General features: G+C 44.2%; 1 protein-coding gene across 1 annotated transcript in view; it reads left to right on the top strand.

Annotated features, from left to right (window-relative positions):
• The window catches only part of ABCA4 (ATP binding cassette subfamily A member 4), a 102,643-nt gene that overhangs the window by 54,183 nt on the left and 27,935 nt on the right, over window positions 1-20,525 (top strand). The window contains exons 18-30 of the mRNA XM_090047554.1: window positions 2,654-2,860; window positions 6,091-6,268; window positions 7,311-7,442; window positions 9,543-9,682; window positions 10,930-11,067; window positions 12,310-12,503; window positions 13,394-13,484; window positions 14,087-14,292; window positions 14,701-14,749; window positions 15,881-16,125; window positions 16,546-16,670; window positions 18,081-18,179; window positions 19,275-19,464. Coding sequence (XP_089903680.1) covers window positions 2,654-2,860; window positions 6,091-6,268; window positions 7,311-7,442; window positions 9,543-9,682; window positions 10,930-11,067; window positions 12,310-12,503; window positions 13,394-13,484; window positions 14,087-14,292; window positions 14,701-14,749; window positions 15,881-16,125; window positions 16,546-16,670; window positions 18,081-18,179; window positions 19,275-19,464 — 1,994 coding nt within the window. The remainder of the gene's footprint in view (window positions 1-2,653; window positions 2,861-6,090; window positions 6,269-7,310; window positions 7,443-9,542; window positions 9,683-10,929; window positions 11,068-12,309; window positions 12,504-13,393; window positions 13,485-14,086; window positions 14,293-14,700; window positions 14,750-15,880; window positions 16,126-16,545; window positions 16,671-18,080; window positions 18,180-19,274; window positions 19,465-20,525) is intronic.

Genomic DNA, 20,525 nt, shown 5'->3' with positions numbered 1-20,525 from the left:
AGAAGTAGGCAAATTTTATGGCTACAGGCTGTAATGACCACCGACCCTTGGTGAGAGGCAGGCAGGCACAAATGAAGACATAATGGAATGGGGGAAGCACCCGCAATTGAGGCCCCTGCTTTCAAATGCTGTCAAAGCCCCATATCCGCTGGCTGGATCTGGCCCACAGGCAATAAACTGCTGACCCCTAGTATAGACCTATTCATAGAGCCCTTTCGTCCCCCCATCCCTTCCCAGTGTCACACATCTGGCTTGAGGAGAACAGTGAGAGGTTTCTTCCATTAGCAGAACAGTTTAAAGTGCTGGGGAAGAAAGATGAGTAAAAAAATTACATGAAATATAAATACAAATACAGAGCTGGGGATGAAACTAAGGGTGCCTGTAGATGTGTGGGGAGGCTGCTCCAAGGTAGCGTAATTATAACACTGGAGCATGCTAATTAGTTTGCTCCATCAGCCTCTGTGTCTTGTGTATCAGCATCCCTGAACTTCAAAATGGTGAAGGGGTACTTTAACCTAAAGCTCTTTCAACAAACTTTAGTTAAAACACCCTTGCTGCCATTTTAAAGTGCAGAGACGCATACATGAGATGCTGTGGGCGCTTTTATTAGAGCCAGTCTAATTCAAGTGCTCCCCCTCCCCAACCCATGTGTAAAAACACCCTGAGATACCAAATCAACCTGATCCATTTTAAAGGTAGTTGTTACTAGTGCATTTCTGTAGCCATTCTGTTGCTTAGAGGCCAGCACAATTCACTGTAAAATACTGTGAAACCTGGCCAGGCGGTCCAGCTCTGCACCTTTGAACTCTACTAGAACTTTGCCACTGGCTTCTAATACGACCAGGGTTGGGTTCAGATTACTCTGACATAGGCCCCCTCTACATATTAAGGAAAGGTGTGCTCTACTACACGATCCATGCAGTTACACCTCCTGCCATACCAGCTTCCCACTGGCCAGCTTCCAGTGGGAGGATCTCAGCTACACGCCAACTTTATGGAAATGGGAGACTCTTCCCTAGCTTGCTTGTACGGCCATACGACTGAGGGCCAAGTGTAAGTCGGGGGCATCCAAACCCCAAACCTCCAGGCTTGGGCCTGCACGTAGGATGCCTGCTGAAGGATTTGGAAATATCTGAAGCCCCAGGCTGAAAAATCTGGGGTGAAAAAAACCTGAAAAATCTGGGGTGAAAAAAACCTACTACTTGCCAGTAGTAGGGCCACATAAGGCTTTTGTTTGACCTGGTACACAAAAAAAATTAAAAAAAAAAAAAATTCATAGCAGGAGGCATGACTGTGGGTTTGCACATTAGCCCTCATCGTGCTTTATTGCCAGTGCAGGGGGAGCCCAACCCTGGGCTCTCCCTGCATCTGCAAGAAGCAGGCTTCCAGGACTGGGAGTCCCCTCTGCTGATACGGCTTCCAGCCCTGGGGACCATGCAGAGCTGTGATTGTGTATCCCACAACTGACATGACTCTGTGCCCTATATCAGGTGTGGGACTATTGGCCCCAGCTCTGTTTGGTATGCAGCTGGGACACCAGACAGTTTCACCAAATGCAGAACTCCCAACCCTGGCAGCCGTGGGACACTGCTCTGATCTCCTAGCTCTGGTGTGCCAGTGTGATCTCCCAGCCTCGGGGGCATGTTGTGCTCCCCAGCAGCTGGGAGATTGCAGCAGATGTAGTCTCCCAGTCACAGACTGCCTACACATGCAAATTAAAGATGGACAGAAACCAGTGATAAAGTTATTACACAATTTCAAACAATAACTTTATAGCTGATTGAACCTTTTTGAAGTGCTGTAGTTAATTTGCACATGTAGCCAATCTACATTTATTTGCACAATTAATAAGGTAACTGTATAATAGGTATAATGTGTGGAGGGGCCATAGTGAAGTTCCTCCGACTTTCCAGATCACTTCACTATATGGAAAAGTAAAAATAAATAAATAACGTTATAGGCTACAGTGAACCTGTACCTCTGTGTAAAAAAATAATAACCCCTTTAGAGGGTTCACTGCTCTTCCTCCTCTTTCTCAAGTTCATGCCTTCACCCCCAAATGAATTCATGTAGCTGCTTTACTTCCTAGAGGGTATGGTCTAAGCACAAGAATGAGAGCCAAAAGCTTCTGTGTGGGAACTGTACACTAACTCTTGCTATCTGGCCACAGGTAAATCACTTAATCCTACTATTGGATTCCCTGTCTGTAAAGTAAGGATCCAACAGAGAGAGTTCATAAAGATTTAGTGAAGAATTATAACCTGCAGCTGTATAGCTAACATATGCATTTATAAAGCATGTTAAGCATGCATTTATAAAGCATGTTAGTCCTTCAGCCTCATACTTCAAGGCATAAGACAGGCCTAGAGCACCAGAAACTTCCACCCCGTACAGTCATTGCAAAACTATCAGTTTTTCCTCTGAAATGTCTGGTCCTGGCCACTTTGAAGACAAGCTATTAGAATAGAAGGGTCATTCATTGGACTGGTTGGAGTGTGATTGCTAGGTTCCTAGTGTATGTAAGGAGCTTTGATGATGAGTAAAGCTCTCTAAGAGCTTAGTGCTCTTAGGTTTGTGCTGTGGTTATTTATTACTGTTCCCTTCTCTGACCAGAGAGGATGGTAATTGTTAAATTGGCTTTTACTTAATGCAGACAAAAGTCCAGAAGAAGATGGTGCAGACAAGGTCAAAGAAGAGGAAAAGAGCAAAATCATGACACAGAAAGACATCAAGCAGGAGGAAACGAGTGGCAACCAGGGGGAGAAGGACAGCAAAGAAAAAAAATGTAAACATAAAAGGAAAAAAGATCCTGATGAGCAGGAGAAACCTAAAGCAAAGGCACAGGACACAGCTATAACCAGTAAGGAGAGAGGGGAACTGTGTAACTGTCTGTCATTTTAACCCACATGTGCTTTATAAAAATCCAGCCTTAAATACACATGTATGCATGTATATATGTGTGGGGTGAACCAAGCACATCAGTCTGCTGGGGTTACAGACCTGAGCCGTAATTCCCTCAAGAAAGCATAGAGAGGCCTGCAAAGGGTCAGGAATGGGTAATACATCCAGTTCAGTGCTTGCTTTTTTCCAGCTTCTGCCACTGTGACAGAGCTGTCCCAGAAAGAAGGGGGTGATGGTACCATGGCCAATTTCCAGTTGAGATTGCAGTGTGGGGAGGGAGAGCAGATTTAATGTATGTATTAGGCTCCATGGCTAGGGACAGACATTCAAAAAGCCTGAGCCTGAATTGAATCAATCTTTGCAGGTTAGTCTAACCTGGCTAGGCTGAATCAGTTTGTAACTCCACAGACATCCCACAAATGCAGGCACATGCCTGCAGTGACTCAGGCACTAAAGCAGCCCTCCTTTCCCTTCCATAGTACTAAGCCGAGGGGGGCGTGGCCAGGCCCAGGCAGCATGCTCTGATTAGGGAGGGGTTCCCCCCCATTCTGCCAGCAGGGAATTGATAACACAGTGTTTATCACCCCATTAAGAAAACAACAGAGACCTTACCTGTTGATTCTGATTTTAGCCTGTCTGCCACAGCATGGACTATCCAGCTTGTGGTCTGCTAACTAATGCTGAAAGGTGTCTGTGTAAGGCAGAGGGGAAGGGGCAATCCTGCAGGGAGTGGGGAGGGGAGGTGGGGAGCAGGGGGAAGCCAGGCAGATGCCTGCAGTCTCTACTGAGCTCCAGTCAGGGAGCAGAGGGGAGAGGCCAGCTCTGCTGTGGAGCAGAGAGCCCCACCCAGTCCAGAGAGCATGTTGGGATGCTGGGGGAGTCTGGTTTATCCTAAACCAGCAAGGGGTCTGCAGCACACATTGCATAAACCAGTTTGACCCAAATCAGTTAAGTCTGATACTATATTCAACCAAGTTTAAATCAAAATGGTTTTAGCCATTTTCAAACTGGTTTATGTGCACTGAACATCTGTTCTGTTACAGGTTTAAATCAGTTTCTGATCACTTAAATCGGTTTATGTGTAATGTCTGTCCCTAGCCCAGAGGTGCTGTGCCTGCAGGAGATGCACTGAATGATCCAGCCGCTACATCACTGCTCCCTTCTGATGCACAGCCACCCACCTTTTGGGTTTTTTTGGCTAGCTGAAGAGAAAAAATGCCCACTAAAGTTTCTGCAGTTGAGTTTCTTTCAGTGGCAGTAACTATTTCTAGTCTGTGCATGCTACATGCTACATGCTACAGCATGTCTGTACCCTTCCTAAGTAAAGCCCAGGAGTTCCACACATTTATTTCCTAGGTCTAAACAGTGGTCCTGACTTTAATAGCAACATGTAAGGGAGATAGTTTTAAAGAAATTAATGTTTTGTTTGCTGTTTGTTGCCTTTCAGCAGCATAACCTGTGTCTGCAAGGGAAGGCTAGTTCCAAGGGGATTTGTCTGAACTGTTGTGTGTGTCTGTCCATGGCCTTTTCTGATGCTGACATTAGCTACCACCTACAAATTTCTGAATGACCTGCTTGGTTTTTAAGAGCCAATGCCTTCTTTTGTAGGGAGCCAGATGAGCTTTCTGCATGGCAGCAAGCTGGGGATTCCATAACAAATTCCACACTGCAAACAGCTCAGGGCCCCACACTTTGACTCCTTTGAAAAGCTAGAGGTAAAATTGAGGTCACCAGGACCCATCCTCACGTACACATTGACAACATGCATTCACCCTGAATGGAAACAGGACAGTGCTTCAAAAGGAATGAACCAGGCAAGGGGCAAAGGTCATCTAAGCCAATCATCTTCTACCACCTCTTTATCTTTGCATTGCTCATCAGCTCCCAATTCCAGTTCTGAAACTACTGTAGCAGAACTACTGTAGCAGAGGCCTTGCTGTCAATAAAGGAAACAGCCTGCATTCCCATCGCAGATGTGTATGTTTAAGACACCACACAGTAAATTCCACGTGCGTGAAGAAGCACCCTGCAAGCCACATTGAGACCTCAGGTTCCAGATACCACTGGTTTATGGCAAGATAGATGGGTCTAAGGTTTAAAATGCATCCTAAGTCAGATTCAGAGCAGGCCTGAGCCAGTGTAACTGGGGTTGGATGCTGGTGTGAATGGATGAGCTGGCTATCAGATAATCCTCTGCTACTACAACACAGTAGAGCAGAGGTCCAATGACTGACTGGCATAGCATAAATCTGCCTTTGCTGACTGGTGTATAGCAGTCCCTCCTGTATGAAGCCCATTTTGCTGCTCAAAGCTTCTGTATTAGCACTGTTTAAGATGTCATCCCTGAGTGCCTGACGTGGGTATGGCTCACAAGGAGGACAGGCCTCAGCCAGACAGGTTTGGCTACACTTTGACACCAACTTCCTGAGTGTTGAAACACTGCGCGATCTGCAGTTGTGGACCATCCCTTCTTCCCCTCCCCAGGGTCTGAGGCTTTAAATTTCTCATCTCCTAGAATGTGTATCTTTACGCTGCCCAAGGGCTTTGTTTACTTCAAAGAGTGTCTGTTTTCTGTAGACCATCATAATACATTATGATTAATTTAAAGACACCCTGGGCAACACCCGTCTTAAGTGGTGCCTACCACTTAAGGATCTTGGGCTGACCCTCTGCATTATGATATACTTCACCCACTAGCATTTAAAGAAGGTTTTCTTACCTCAGCTAGCAAAGTGTTAAAAGAATATACTGCTGGGCAGATGACATAAGTGGTAGATTTCAGCGCAGCTGGAAATACAGCCTTGGTACCTGACTGATGTAAACTCTTTGTGCATCAACAGACAGTAATGCCACAACAGTCTATTTCTGCCACAGATGAACAACACGTGTCTGTACCCTGGCAGCAGTAGGGACCACATTCAGCTTCCCCTCGCCAAGAGAGTTCTGTCTCCACAAATTACTGCAGTGCTGGGCTCTGCATCTCCTCTTGCTTATAGAGTTAATCTGAACTAACTCCCCTGAAATTAGGGCATTTATCTCAGCCTAAAACTGGAGCGAGCTGACAGGAGGGCCCTGGTATTTCATGCTGTAGTTTACGTTGTTTAGGCACTGCTGCTGCTCTGTGTGTGAGATCTACAGCAGAAGTCTGGCTTTCATTCCCTCTTCTTTCTTGATTTCTTCCCTTTCAAGTGAACCCCTTTTTTGAACCTGAACCTTCAGACTTGGTCCCAGGAGTGTGCATACAGAACTTGGTGAAGATATTTGGAAACAGCACAAAGCCAGCAGTGGATGGAATAACCGTTACTTTTTATGAGGGCCAGATCACAGCGTTTCTTGGCCACAATGGAGCAGGAAAGACAACCACCCTGTAAGTGTTTCAGTGTTAGGGGAAGCATTGTCTGTACCAATTCAGGACCACTGCTCTACTGCTTTGTCCCTGCAAGTGCTATAAGCAACTTGCTCTATGCCTTCTCCTAGCATCCATCTACCACTTCAGCAATTAGCTTGCCATGTAAGGTCAGGCTGTCCCATTCAGGAAAATGCTGACTTTTAGAAAAGAGAGAAGTATTCCAGACTAGCTAAAGCCCTGGGAGAAAGGAAATGCATGACACAGACAAGTGGAAGTAAACAGGGTGGGGGAGGAAAAATCCCTCCAAAAGATTCAGTTATTTCCTGGGTCAAGCCTCCATGAGCACATTAAAACAATGGGGTTTCTGGTGCTTGAAAAATAATGTGGAACTATAAAACCAGCACAAGTGAGACAGTTTTGGTTTGGATGCAGTTCTCTGGACACTGCTACAGATGCACTGAAATCAGTGTTGCCTGATCTTTGTGCCCAGGTGCTCATATTCAAGAGATTTAGGAGCTATTTATGTAATGTAGCTATGCTTTTTTTTCATGCATTTTATATGCAAGGTATGCACCCGAACAAAAATATCTTCTTAGTCCCAGAATAGTAGAGTTCTGGATAGTCTGAAACTTCTGGATCTCTGCCCCACTGGGCTCATTTTACACCCTGTTAACAGCATGTCTGGGGAAACATGTGGTGCACTGATCTGAGAAGTAGTGTTAAACTAACTCAGGCTAAACACTGTTTGGCCAGTCAGCACGGGCCGGATCCAAAAGAGTTTAAACCAAGTTTAAAATTGGTTTTCCAGCTTAGGTGAAGAAAGAAAAGCAGAGCCCACACTAACAGATTTTCTGTGCACATTCCTGGGTTCTCATATGTATATTTTAGCTTCAGCTAAATAAAGGTAAGTGTGCTTACAATCAGTTTTGAGTTGTGTTTGATTAAGCTCTGAAATGAAAAGTCATCATACGCCACCTGCTGTCTTAATAAGAGATTTTCCCCTGATTTATGTGGAACCTAAGGGCAGCCTGTTGGATTTTTTTTCACTTTGTTCTGCTAGGTCAGTCCTGACAGGCTTGTTCCCACCCACATCTGGAACTGTCCTGGTTGGCGGTGAGGATATCCAAATGCACATGGACTCTATTCGACAGAAAATAGGCATGTGCCCTCAGTACAACATTTTATTCAATCAGTAAGTACCATTTGATGCCAGAAACAGGGATCCCAGTGTGGATGGTTGGGATATATACAAAGCCTGTGCTGTTTCCTTTTGCTCTTCTGGCAGGAGATGTAACTCACAAACAGATGACTCCTTCCAGTGTTAATCATCTCTAGGGCAGATGTTGTCTCACTTTTTACATGGTTCCTGAATCCCCTCCTTCTTCTAACAGGGATAAACAATGTTGTGGTGGGAGGATGACGGTATCCTTGGTATAGACACTGGTATCCAATGTTCCCTCTAAGGTGTAGCGATCCATGAGCACCCCACTTCAGTCTGTGAGCGCGTTGCTTCGGTCCATTCCCAAATTGGTCCTGCTTCCCCCTTTAATATTCCACATGTACCAGATGCATTCTTTAATATTCGTCTCAGTCTATTTATTATCTTGTTAGATGTTTTCTTTAAAGGCCCAATTCTGCTTTTAATTTGCATTGTTGTAAATAATAGAAGAAACTAGCTGTAATACCCACATGCTACCTTGTAATCATGTTGATGTGGCCAGGATTAAGACTTAATTAATACTTAAGTATGGGCAAGCATTTGAGTTCTCTGTCTTCAGTTACCAAAGAACTGACTTTGTCTCCAGTACCTTTGTTATGTGAAGTGTGTACCTCCCTGTCACGTCTCTTGGACCCCATGCAGGGTGTGGTCTGCCTGCTCCCCACCTCCGTGCCTCACGGCAGCCTTTGCAAGCAGCATGGCGCCACGTGTGGATGTCCCGCCGCCGGACGGATCAGGAGCGAGGCACGTGGCGTCACTTTCGAAGGCTGCAGCAAGGCGCAGAGGTGGGGAGCAGGCAGAGCACGGAGGGCCCGTGGGGCTGCCGGGCTTTGGCGCAGGAGCTGTGGGGCTTGCAGCACAGGGATGAAAGCTAAGATTGGGGTGAAGCCAGCAGGGCTTGGGGCGAAGCTTGCCTGAAGGGGCCGGGGAGCAGAGCAGTTCCCTGGAGCCAGTGGAGCCCATGTGGTGCCCAGCCTGGTCCCCGCCCCAGTCTTGCCTCAGGGAGGAGCCACTGCCTGCTCCGCGCTGCAGGCATGGAGGAGGAAGGGGTGGGGGCAATGATTGCCCACTGATGAGCAGCCCAGCCCCACACAGGCTGCTGTGGCCGTGGCTGCGCTCTCCCTCCCCGCAGGAATCACGGTGAGGAGCAAAGTGGAGCAGAGCAGCCCCCGCACAGCCGAACAGGAGGTGTCCCACACCAGCCCCGGCACACCGCATTAAAAAGTTACTGTGTGGCAACATTTTTTATTGTGCACGGTCGCACACATGCGCAGCTTAGAGGGAATCTTGCTGGTATCTCCACTGTGGATTGGGTTGGGAAGGGCTTAGAATGAGGATCCAGCACACTCTAGTCTGGGGCATGTCCCCCAAGGGACGTAACAATCTTTGGCTTAATATGTGCTGATGGTTGCAGACACCATTTGGGAAAGACAGGTAGGTGGAAGTGTAGCTAGAGCAGTGGTCTCCAACCTTTTTAAGTAGCAACCCAAGATCTACTGTGTGCCATTACCCCCTCCCTCCCCACCGAACCCAGCAGGTAAGTCTGTGGGGAGGGAAGCGGGGGGCAGACCAAGGTAGACGGAGAAAAAATTATTTGGGAGCACACCTCTCCAGCAAGTAAGTCCCACCTGGCCAGGGCCTCACCCAATTTACCCCTGCTCCTGCCTCTGCGGCACTGTCCCTCACCACAGGAGCCTTGATCTAGCCCCTGCCCTCCTCCACGGGCTGACCTGTTGGGGTGTGCATGCACACAGGTACTCAGCCCTACCATCCTAGCCTTGGATTGACTCCAAGAGGCTCCAAGATCTACTGCAAGAGGCTCTGAGATCTACTGGTGGATCAAGATCGACTCGTTGGTGACCACTAAGCTAAAGTATGGTAGAGCTTAAAACACTGTACCATACCATGCTCTAGTGGTACCAAGGAGCAGCCAGCAAGCCAGTGTTGGCCATGTAAAAGGAAAACTAGCTCTTCTCTTCCAACAAGGGAATGTTATGGTGACTTGACTGCTACTTGGGCAAGGAATTTGCTTGTTAATTTAAACTGTCTCCATGTCTTTGCCTGATTTCACAGCCTTACTGTAGCAGAGCACATCTTGTTTTACGCCCAACTGAAAGGGAGATCCAAAAAAGAAGCCGAGCTGGAGCTGGAGATGATGCTGGAAGAGATAGGTCTCCCCCATAAAAGGAATGAAGAGGCTCAAAACCTGTCAGGTGCTCAAGGACTTGTTCTCAAAGTCTTCTGTGCTTTCTGTTCTGTTCTGTTCTGTTCAGTTATAGTTCTGTAGGGCCAAATCCTGCTGTAGCTGCGGCCACTAAATATTCCTTGGCTTTTCAGACAGACCCATTCACTGTAAAGGATTGCTTAAGCAATAAGGGTGATAGAACCTGTCTTTAACGCACCAGCTGCTAATGTATCTGAAGTGTTTGGACATTTATGCTGGATAAAAGCATATATTACTTTACCAAAATAAGTGTAATCAAAAAATATTCTAGGGTAGCATTCCAAATGGCAACATTTTATCATGGTGCTGCTGTAGTGTTTTGGGTGCATACTCCAGGACAACAGGCTCTGGTGCCATAAATGAGCTGCAAGGGTAGATCCAGGGGGTGTCAGAACTTCTCCTCTCCAACCACAACATTTTTGAGACTGTAATGCTTCAGACACACTAGTTTTGGCACAGGATATAGTACTCACCAGCTTAGGGCAGTACTACAGGAAAGTTAATCCCTGCTAAGAGACTGAGCTAATTAGAATTGATAAAGAATTCCAGAGCACTTGCTCAGGTATGTCTGAAGCTTGCCAGGACCCTGAGGAAGCTAGTCTATGAAGCTGTGCAGGAGCCTGTAATCTGGGTTGGAGAGAGGCTGGCAGCAAATGGCAGCTAAAGCTGAGGACATGATGGCTGTGTAGAAGGCTGAGGGGGTAGTGGGCAGTGAAGCATGGACTGGGGATGGGGAGAAACTGGGTCCTCATGCTGTAGAGGATATGGGCCATGGGAGGCTAGGGTGGGCCAGGGGATAAAAAATGTGAAAACCTCTACTGTAGGACTGCTGAGTAATATTTGCACATGGGCTGTTCATTTTTTTGAAGCGGTAAAGCAGAATGTAATGCAATATTAAAGGCTCAGAGCTGAAGATTGGTTTTGGATAAATAGCCAAAAGTTTTACTTCCCTAACCTCTTTTTTCTACAAACTTGAGCCAACATTATCATGTGAACAAACCTCAGAAGAGCTCCAGAACTTCTTGCTTCTGCTCCTGGCTAGGACTGACAAATGGAGGAGCTGCATGAAAAGTAATGAAAATGTTAACCATCTGGTGGGAACCTCAGAAGAAGTTTGTGTGGTGGTTTGGGTTTGGGACATGTGTTCTGGATGGATCTTCACAGGTATCTTCTCTTATTGCAATGTGCATTGTTCTTCCATCTCACTCCTGCAGTTGTGCTTCTATGTTCTTACAGGTGGCTTGCAGAGAAAGCTATCTGTTGCCATTGCCTTCGTCGGTGAGGCAAAGGTGGTTGTCTTGGATGAGCCCACCTCTGGAGTTGATCCATATTCCAGGAGGTCTATCTGGGATCTTCTACTGAAGTATCGTTCAGGTAACCAGCTTAAGGGAAGAAAATGCTTTTTATAGCTCTTCTCTGGTATGGCACATGTTGCATAAACTATCACTAATATAAAGGAATGACACACGTAAGTAGATAAATAAGACCTCATGGTCAATCCATGGTAGCAGCATCTGGAGACTGATTTTAGTGCAGAACTCAATGAAGTCAGAGAGATGAAACAGTAACTGCATGTGAGGTGGGCAGTGCAATCCAAACCATGCTGAGAGGGCCCAGTTCACCTGCCCTCACTCACAGAGTAGTGCCTAACATGGTAAGTCATCTCATTTATGTCAGTGGCACTGCTCACGCTGGAAGAGACTACTCACTCAGTGTGCAAGTAAGCAGAACTGTGCCTTAAATTGCAGATATGCCAAACCAGTCTGAAGAAGTGTGCATATCTTCTTGGCTACAGATCCCAGTGCTATAGAAGGAGAAAGCTTCAGCTTCCTTAAGAACCTGTGAAACACACAGATCCCCTACAGTTTCTTCCTGGTGTGGATGAGTGCCGCACAAAGACATCTTCTTGAAGGGCCTGATTCTGCCCCTCTTGCACCAAGTGGCACTTTCCTCTGTGACTAGCCCTATTGGCTACAGCTGGAGTACTCTTGGAGCAAGGTGCTATTCGAAGAGATTTCAGAATTCAGGCACCATCTCTCTTTCACTAGACAACATCTCCAAGCTTTCTAATTCTTGGTTGCTGCTCTTTCCCACCATTATTGTGCCATCTGCCAGCTCCTCTTCACCTCTTTTAATGAGTGTTCACTTTTATATATGTAACTTTTGTCACTTTTATTGACCAAGAAATTGGTCAATAATGGCCAACTGTGGAATGTGTTCTGTAAGGGCATCCTAGCCATGGGAACAAAATTTCTTGACCTGCAGTTTTAGTGCGGAGATCAGAGAAGCTAGACACACGATGCATCATCTTAATGGGACAAAGCTGTTGATGGTGGAGTTGTTACAAGCTCTTCATGCCCCTGAGTCTAACAGTGACATGTTTCTCTGGTTACATGTGAGCACCTACATCTGGAGCATCTTCTTATGCTTCATTTTCTCATCCCCACTTCACTGGCATTGCCAGCTTAAGGCCCAGCCCCTCAGTATCAGCTCATAGTGAAATCTTCAGTTCCTGTGCTTGGAAATGTAATGCTATGTTGACTAGTGTAATCTATGTAGAGTTCTGGCTGTAGTAGAGAACTGTAGTTTGTAGAGCCTCTGTGTACCTCCTCCTAGGCAGAACCATTATTCTCTCAACCCATCATATGGACGAGGCTGACATCCTCGGAGACCGGATTGCCATCATATCCCAAGGGAAACTGTACTGCTCAGGCTCTCCCATCTTCCTGAAGAACATCTTTGGAACTGGCTTCTATCTTACCTTGGTCCGCAAGATGAAAAATATCCGATGTAAAGAACGAAAAGATGTGGTAAGTACTCAGTGCCCTTATAACTCGCATAATCTGCAAAGTGCTAATGAATACCCATGGGATAATGCCAGAAGACAGAATCTGAGCAACTGCTGTTTGTTGTTGCTGTGCACAAAAGCTGTAAAGGGAATAAAGTAACGAAAAAAGGAGACACATCCTTACTAAATTATGGAATGATGGATATTTCGATGTTCATCCCTTAACAGATCTTCTCTGCTTTTATAAATGTATGTACACATTGAGGCTGAGCATATTATGGAAGACACAGGTGGGAGTGGGGCACCCAGTTCTGGAATTAAATGCCAACTAAAATGCTCTACTATTGAGTATGTTAAATAGCTACCTCCAGAGTCTCTTTTTTCTTCGTATGAGTCCATCTGCAGTGTGCTCTGTAATACACTGGGCAATGGCACGATTGTGTCTTTCTCTAGTGGTTGTCTTGGGGACTATAACAGCCTGCCAATTACTTGGGACTAAAACAATTTCCTACATCTTAAGTAGAAGGGACCTGGATTGCTTCTGTTGCTCTAGGTCCTGTTTTATATTCTAGTGGCAACTTGGGTCTGCATACATGTGACCACTGCATATGTCACTTTCCCAAATAAATGTGTGTTATTTAAAATTCAGAGGGATTGCCAGGCCAGATGCAAAGTGGCATAGTATCATTCTCACGTGGAATATACTTGTTTCCTCAGTCATTCTTGCTTGCACTCAAGTGTCTTTAAATCTGAGTATAAAATGTTCAAGATACTTCAGGTAAAACAAATTTCTCACTGCCTGATGTCAGGTAAAGGCTGATGAAACCATCCCTGCTAGATAGTCTTACACACTGGCTTTGCATGTATGATACATACCTGAAGCTCTTACTACCCTCTCTATATCGGTCCTAGACCCACTGCAGCTGTGACTCTCATTGTTCCTGCCCCTGCTCCAACTGTGCATCTTCACACAAGGAGGGAGCTCCTGAACAAGAACTGGATGGTAAGATTTGGAATTACTTGTGTGGTCCAGTGCATAATCTTCTGGAGCCAAGCTTTTCCCCTTGCTGTACTGCCCCTTGCGCTTCATACAACCTGAGGGTGAGGTTCCTTTTCCCAGCATTTGTTTCTAGAGTATGATAAAGCTTGTTTGTAGTTGTGCTTATCTTACTGTGACAAACACCCTTTCTGATATATCAAAGCTCTCACACTTAGAACCATAAGTTTCGGTTCACCCTAATTGTAGACTGAGGGCTTTGAAATGGCTGTGTGTTAAAATAGGTGATTCAAGAAAGAAAGAAGCTTTAAAGCACAGCAAACAGGTCCTGGAGTGTCACCAGTTTTTCTCATCTCTAAAGAGCACTAGTCAATACTCCTAATGATCAAAGCATGGTGTTGGCAGACCTAAAATAATTTCATGCTACATAATTCAAGTATCAGAGCTAGCCAGGATGCATCCCCATCTAGTACACTATTAACAGAGATATCTGCATGTTATATAATAAAAATAGACCACACTTTTATGAAACACAAGCAACAACTTCTGGAAGTATTCCCAGAATGGTTAAATATTCATTTTCTGAACACTGTTTTGACTCTTCACAGGGGATCTGAATCAGCTAACAACCCTAATTCATCATCATATTCCTGAAGCAAAATTAATTGAAAACATTGGTCAGGAACTCATCTACCTTTTGCCCAGTAAAGATTTTAAACAAAGCTCTTATGCCAGCCTCTTCAGAGAATTGGAGGAAACTCTGGATGACCTAGGACTCAGCAGTTTTGGGATTTCAGACACACCACTTGAAGAGGTAACAGATGCTTCAGAGTATGTGTCAGTCCTTCCATACAACATTTTGGGAGCACTTCTGATACCAAACATGGAGCCATAATAATCCCCTCCAAATCCAACCTAAACTGTAATATACACAGCAGATCTTTGGAGATGGGAACTGAGCAAGATTCCAGGTCTGGTGCACATCAGAGCAGGACTGACCACTTCAGATGTTTTTCTTTTCATCTTTGTTTCTCTCCTCTCCCTCCACACATTTTTTGCTTCCTGAGCACTCTCGTGTGGGATCTTTGATTCTGTAGTTGGAAACAGTTCTGAAGAAATACTTAGAGCTCTTTATTACAGAGGATGTATACGGGATGGGTAAAGTTCCATAGGTAGGATTACATATTCCTAATCAGGAGATGCATATCTCATATCTTTACAGGTGTTTCTGAAGGTCACTGCAGGGGCTGACCCCGCAACACAGAACACAGGTAAGAACCCATGATACAGTATTTGACACACTTTTTTGGGCAAGTTCTGCTTTCCTATAGCCAAGTAAGAATGCACTTGAGAATTTCCAGCCCTATGTTCATGTGCATTGTGTCTCTGAAGTGTAAGTGGTTTTGGCATCCACTTCAATTCCTGTTAGTCTGTTCATTGCAGATTTGATGAGTCCATTCACAGCCTTGTGTAAAATAAAAAGAATAAGGAATTAAGATTGGCTGTCTGCCTTTATTGTACCAGTAGACTATAGCAGTAGTTCAATAATTGTAAGCAAAACAAGAGAGTTATTGGAAATGTGTAGGTTTTGGATCAACTCCAAATGAACAAGGCTGAAATATCCTCTTAGTCTCTATTCATCAAAGTTAATTTGCACCATGAACAGATCTAGGTTTTTGAAAAAGGGGGTGCAGATGGTGTAGTGCCTTATCACATGTAACATAACTCATATTTCTCCAATTAAATTGAAACTGGAAGCTTTACTAATATGCCAGGGCCCTAACAGTATATTATTCAGTTTAAGATGAAAGCAAAAACAAATACAACTTTATTGGAATGTGCATTAATTTGCTAGGTTATATATATTAAGTTTTAAAAGCACAACAAGCTAGGCAAACAATGATCAAAATAGTCAAAAGAGAGTGTTTCATTTGTCCTGTAGTCATTATAGTTTAATATACATTTCTTACACAGATTCATAAAACAAAATCTAGTCTTCCTGAGCATCTTGACAGTGCACCCAAGACTTTACTGTCAGTCATTTCTATACCAGAGTTAATATTGCTACACCTGATTTAAAGTTTTTAGCTTGATCTGAAAACAATCTGAAGGGCTGTGAAATAAAAGGACATTACCAGGAATGGCTAACAGACAGCAATAATGCAAAAGAAAGCATAGTTTGAAGAGTGGAACATCAAGACCATTAACAAGGAAAGGGGTCGGGTAGATTGCAGCGAGCCACAAAGTCAATTGACACTCTCAGCGCTGCCTGAATAGAAATGGTGCCGCCCCTCCCAGGCTGCTGTTTGGATAAAGCAGGAATCTAAGGTGTGCAGCTGCATCAGTGCACCCCCCTAGATCTGCCCTTGATTCCCATGATCACTTCAATTTCCCAAACATAGGAAGTGGTCAAGAAAATGGCTCTGCTCCCACAAGAATCTCCACTGAGAAAAATGAGAAGGCTGAACAAACCCCCTCAGCAGTGAACAGCACCTCTCAAACTCCCATAGGCCTGGCAGAAGATGACAGTGAAGGCAAAGCTTCCTATCAGTATAAAGGTTTCCAGCTTATCCACCAGCAAATCAAGGCACTGCTTATCAAACGATTCTGCCATGCTACCCGGAGCCAAAAGGACTTCCTTGCTCAGGTACTGACTCACTGCTATAATTGACTCTGCCCCACAGTGTCCTTAACCCCCGTGCTCCCTGGGACATCTCTATGGAAAGTGAGGGTTGTGGTGAGGACCGGTAACTATGCCCTTCTGAAGGATGTTCTGTTAACATTCCAGTTGTTCTTCCTCCTGTCTCTCTTGTTCTCTCTCAGTCTGCAGTTTGCCTCTCTGTAGTTTTTTTAGTTGATTATCACTGACCCCAGGGTACTCTTTTGACACAAAACAGAACTGTGGCAACTAGTCTCTGCTGGTAGCACTGGAAATTAAATAGCCGTGTTTAAGAGCCAGAGTGGGTCTCTGATCCATGTGACATTACTGTCCCTCCTTTGCATGTGTGTTTTCTGAGCTGTACGCAAATGTATATGCAATGTGTAATGTTTTTCATGTTTTCTGCAGATTGTTCTCCCTTCTAGTTTTGTGTTGCTGGCTTTAATACTTACACTCATTGTCCCTCCATTTGGAGAACATCCCAGTTTAACACTGCACCCTGGGATCTATGGACACCAGTTTGTTTTCTTCAGGTGAGAGGAATCATTTTTTTAATTTCTGCTTTCTCCATAGCGTTTTGGGCCTCTATGTTATTGCACCTAAGTGTCCTCTCACTTGTCTTAATGGAAATCAGGAATAACCCTAGTCGAGTAAGTTCAGTTATATTAGCATGAAATTGCTGTGAATGGAGGACCCAACTCAACGGACCTAGTCTCTCAGTGTAAAACAAGAGTTCTCAGGCTTTTTCTTATTGTAAATGATCTGTGTTCCTGACCCTGGTTTTGCAGTCTCCACAACTTACAAAGCAGTATTCTCTTCCTTCAGCAGTCCAAATGCAGTATAAAAGTCATTTCTAATAGGCAATAGAACTGCGCTATTAGCTCAAGCTGTAGAGTTCTGTGCTTTGACGTTAAAGATTCTTCTGCTCTGCAATGAGGGTTGTTTGTTCTTCATTGCATGCGAATGAAATAGCTGGACAAAATTAAAATAAACTTAGTTTGATGTGATGGATGCGATTGCTTAGCTACAGTCTCCCATTTGGGGCAACTGCTGTTCATATTGCTGGGTATTAAGCACATTTATATATAAATACTGAATCTTCCTTTATTAGCTGCAGAAGCTTCAGACCTTATCACCCCAGGTCATCAAGCAGATTTTCTGTGCCTTCTGTGTGCTTGCTACCTCTCCAGTTTCATACAGTCCATAAATATGGTCACAAATAAATTTACATGGAAAACACTTGGTAAAGATAGAGATCTTGTAGCACACACAGGGCAGAAAAGGTTTCCTTTTTAGGTTAGTTGGTCAAAAAATGAACCTCTGGAATCCATATGTGTCCCAGTTTGGATGGTAACTAGCATAAAGCCTCAATATGAAAGATCATGATGCTTGTGAAGCTTTTATCCGAAGTAGCTACATTGATTACAGGGTGGAATAGCACAATTTGAAAATTGTTGCTAGACAGCAGCTGGCACTGGGAGTGTTCAATATTCTAGTGTTATTGGTCCTGGTACAAGTAGGGTTCTGTAACCTCAGCATGCTGAAAACAGGAAATGAACTTGCTTTGTTTGCTGAGTTTGTGTAACAACTTGTGTTGGATGGCTCTGAGGGGAAGATCTGTGTTTACTCATAAGATGTTCTTAGACTTATTTAGGGAGGATTTATTATGTATATTTAGATGCATGTTGAAAGTGCTATCTTGTTAGGAGATAATGATCATAGCTTTGTCTTTTAAATGCTCCTGGAATGTTGTTGTGTTTTTAATATCTATAATTTTGCCTCATTGCATATCTTCTACTCTTAAAGGATATTGATTATTAGAATGAGACTGCTTAGCTGGAGCCACCTGTCTACCTGTGTGATACTATCATCATCTGTTTGGTGCATTCTATTTTTGCACTCTGACATCTTTTTATAAAGTAAATCTTGTCCGATCTCCTTAGCAATGAGCGCCCTGGCAGTGAGCAGATGGTTTCCCTCACTGATGCCTTCTTGAATAAACCAGGATTTGGCAATCGCTGCATGAAAGAACAGCCTCTTCCGTAAGTCTCTTGTAAAATATTGTCCATGGGACAGTGTATCAAAGGAGGCATTATTTGGTCTGGCTTGTCAGTGAAATACATAAGTCATGTTTAGTACCAGAAGCAATCTCACCAGTTTGAAGACAACACTTACTAAGATATAAAGTTATCAGATTAAGAATGAGTCACCGAATTATGCATTTAAACTAAAAGGTAGCAAATGCTGTTCTATGTAGCATCCTAGTCAGGCTCATAAAGAATTAGACAGCATGACAACATACACCTGTAGAGCAATAAAATAAAACAAACATTTTCAAGCTTCTCCTGCCGTTCACCACAGCCTGGCTCCCTCCTGTTTTCCACAGCGCGTTGCCCTGTTCCTTTAACTCACAATGGCACAGATTTCTCTGCTGCAGTTGCTTACCTGGAAAAAGTGGCAGTAGAAAAGTACTTTGACTGAATTTCTAACTATCCTCACTGTGATTTAAAGTGAATTACACTGTCTGCATTGACTCACAAGTTACCTGGTCCTCCCTCTACTCTCGACTTGTGTGTTCCTTTAGCCTGGGCCTCCTCTCAATAGCTCGGATATCCAGCTATCTGGTCCTTTTCTTTGGCTGCTTCCTCAGTCTTGCTGCCTAGAAGCCTGATTCCCTCCTCCCCTAGACTCATTGCCAGCACTGCTTCCTCATTTCCCATAGTAGTGGGGAAGGGAACAATGTGGAGCTCCAAATAAAAGGGCCGTGAAAGTGCTGTTTGATGAGGGAGTGCAGGGTAAAAGTTGGAGTCAGGACTGAGGGCCAGGAGACAAGGATTACATTGCATTGGGTTTGTCATGTGCTTCGATATGCAAGTCACTTCACTCACCTGGGTCTCAGATCCCCATCAGCAAACTGGAGACAATAACATCAGAGGTATGTTAATTCCCTGGTGTTAATTAAGTGCTATGGGAGATAATTTTTTCATTGGTAACACCACATGGGCTAAAAAAAGCAACAGAAGCAAATATCTGAGTTAAGCCATCACATTTTTGTGTGCTTATGAGCCAAATATATAGCTTGTAGCCTGCGAGCCGTGTCTGTACACTGCTAAAGAGACTGTGTTCCCTTGTAACAGGAACTACCCGTGCAGTAATATGTCAACTGCCTGGAACGTACCAACTGTTTCTTCTAATGTAACCAACGTGTTTTGGGTCCATACATGGAGCCCTGATAATCCTACACCCTCCTGCAAGTGCAGCACCCACAAGAAACTCACTATGCTTCCTGAATGCCCTCCAGGAGCTGGAGGCTTTCCTCCTCCTCAGGTATGGTTCAGCTGCCCCCAGTGCCCTTAGAGCAGCCTGTTGTCAATAGGTAAAAGGGATGAGATGGTACATAAATGGCAGCCTGCATTCAGTAGGAGAGTTGGGTGTCCTTCCATGTTTTATTCACAGAAACGCATTAGGGGTGTGTGGAATGGGCCGTATTCAATTCGGATTCAGCCCAAATTGGGGATAGAGATTCGATAAGTTGATTCGGATCACTGTCCCTGATTCAATTCGGCTGAATCCAATCTGAAGATTCGATGCTGATTTGGAGAAGCAGCAATTCAGTTATAAACACAGCTTTAAATGTTTTTTCTACATACCTCAAGGTACAAGTCTTTTTCTGACAGGATAGCAGGTATATTTTATTGGGAGAGCTCCTGAGCCCCTCATCCAGGATCCATGCTTACCCCAAATGAAAATGGAGTTCACTTCTCTACCATGTGCAGCACGGATATTTATTGCATTGTTCACTGAGTCCACACACATCTTTTGGTGTGAGGCACTTTCTTCCTACAAACAGAGCTGTTTAAATAACTAGGTTTTCACTTTTCTGACAACCAAAAGAACTGGCTTCAGGTTGACTCAAAATGAAAACTTACTCATTTTCCAGGTGAAAATATCACCCTCTTCCCATTTTATTTCATGAAACATTTAGCATTACTTATTTTTAAATCCTTTTTCATATATGTGTGTGTGTGTGTGTGTGTGTGTGTGTGTTGGCTATTTTCAAAACAAAAATGGTATTTTGAAAAGTTTATCTCTCTTCTTTATAAAACCCTAAAGCAAAACATCACAGGTCTTGCATCCATTTTCTTCTTTTTTTAGCTGATGCTGTTCACCAAATTCAACCTGAATTTGCAATGCTTTTTGAAGCTATGCTTCTTTTCTTTTTTTTTTTAAGGAAAAATTTTCATGCCCCAGGTCAAATTAGTGAGATAGTTCTGAATCTTTTGAATCATTCAAAAACTTTGTGGCCTTGCTATGGATACTCAGTGGATACTTGGATACTTTAAACAGCACTGCTCCATTGTTTTGTTAAAATAAATTATGAAAATAAA

This window comes from Crocodylus siamensis, chromosome 5 (assembly GCF_052110815.1).
Source record: "Crocodylus siamensis isolate JL-2025a chromosome 5, ASM5211081v1, whole genome shotgun sequence".
Taxonomy (NCBI): Eukaryota; Metazoa; Chordata; order Crocodylia; family Crocodylidae; genus Crocodylus; species Crocodylus siamensis.
This window is presented reverse-complemented; position numbering and strand designations above follow the sequence as displayed.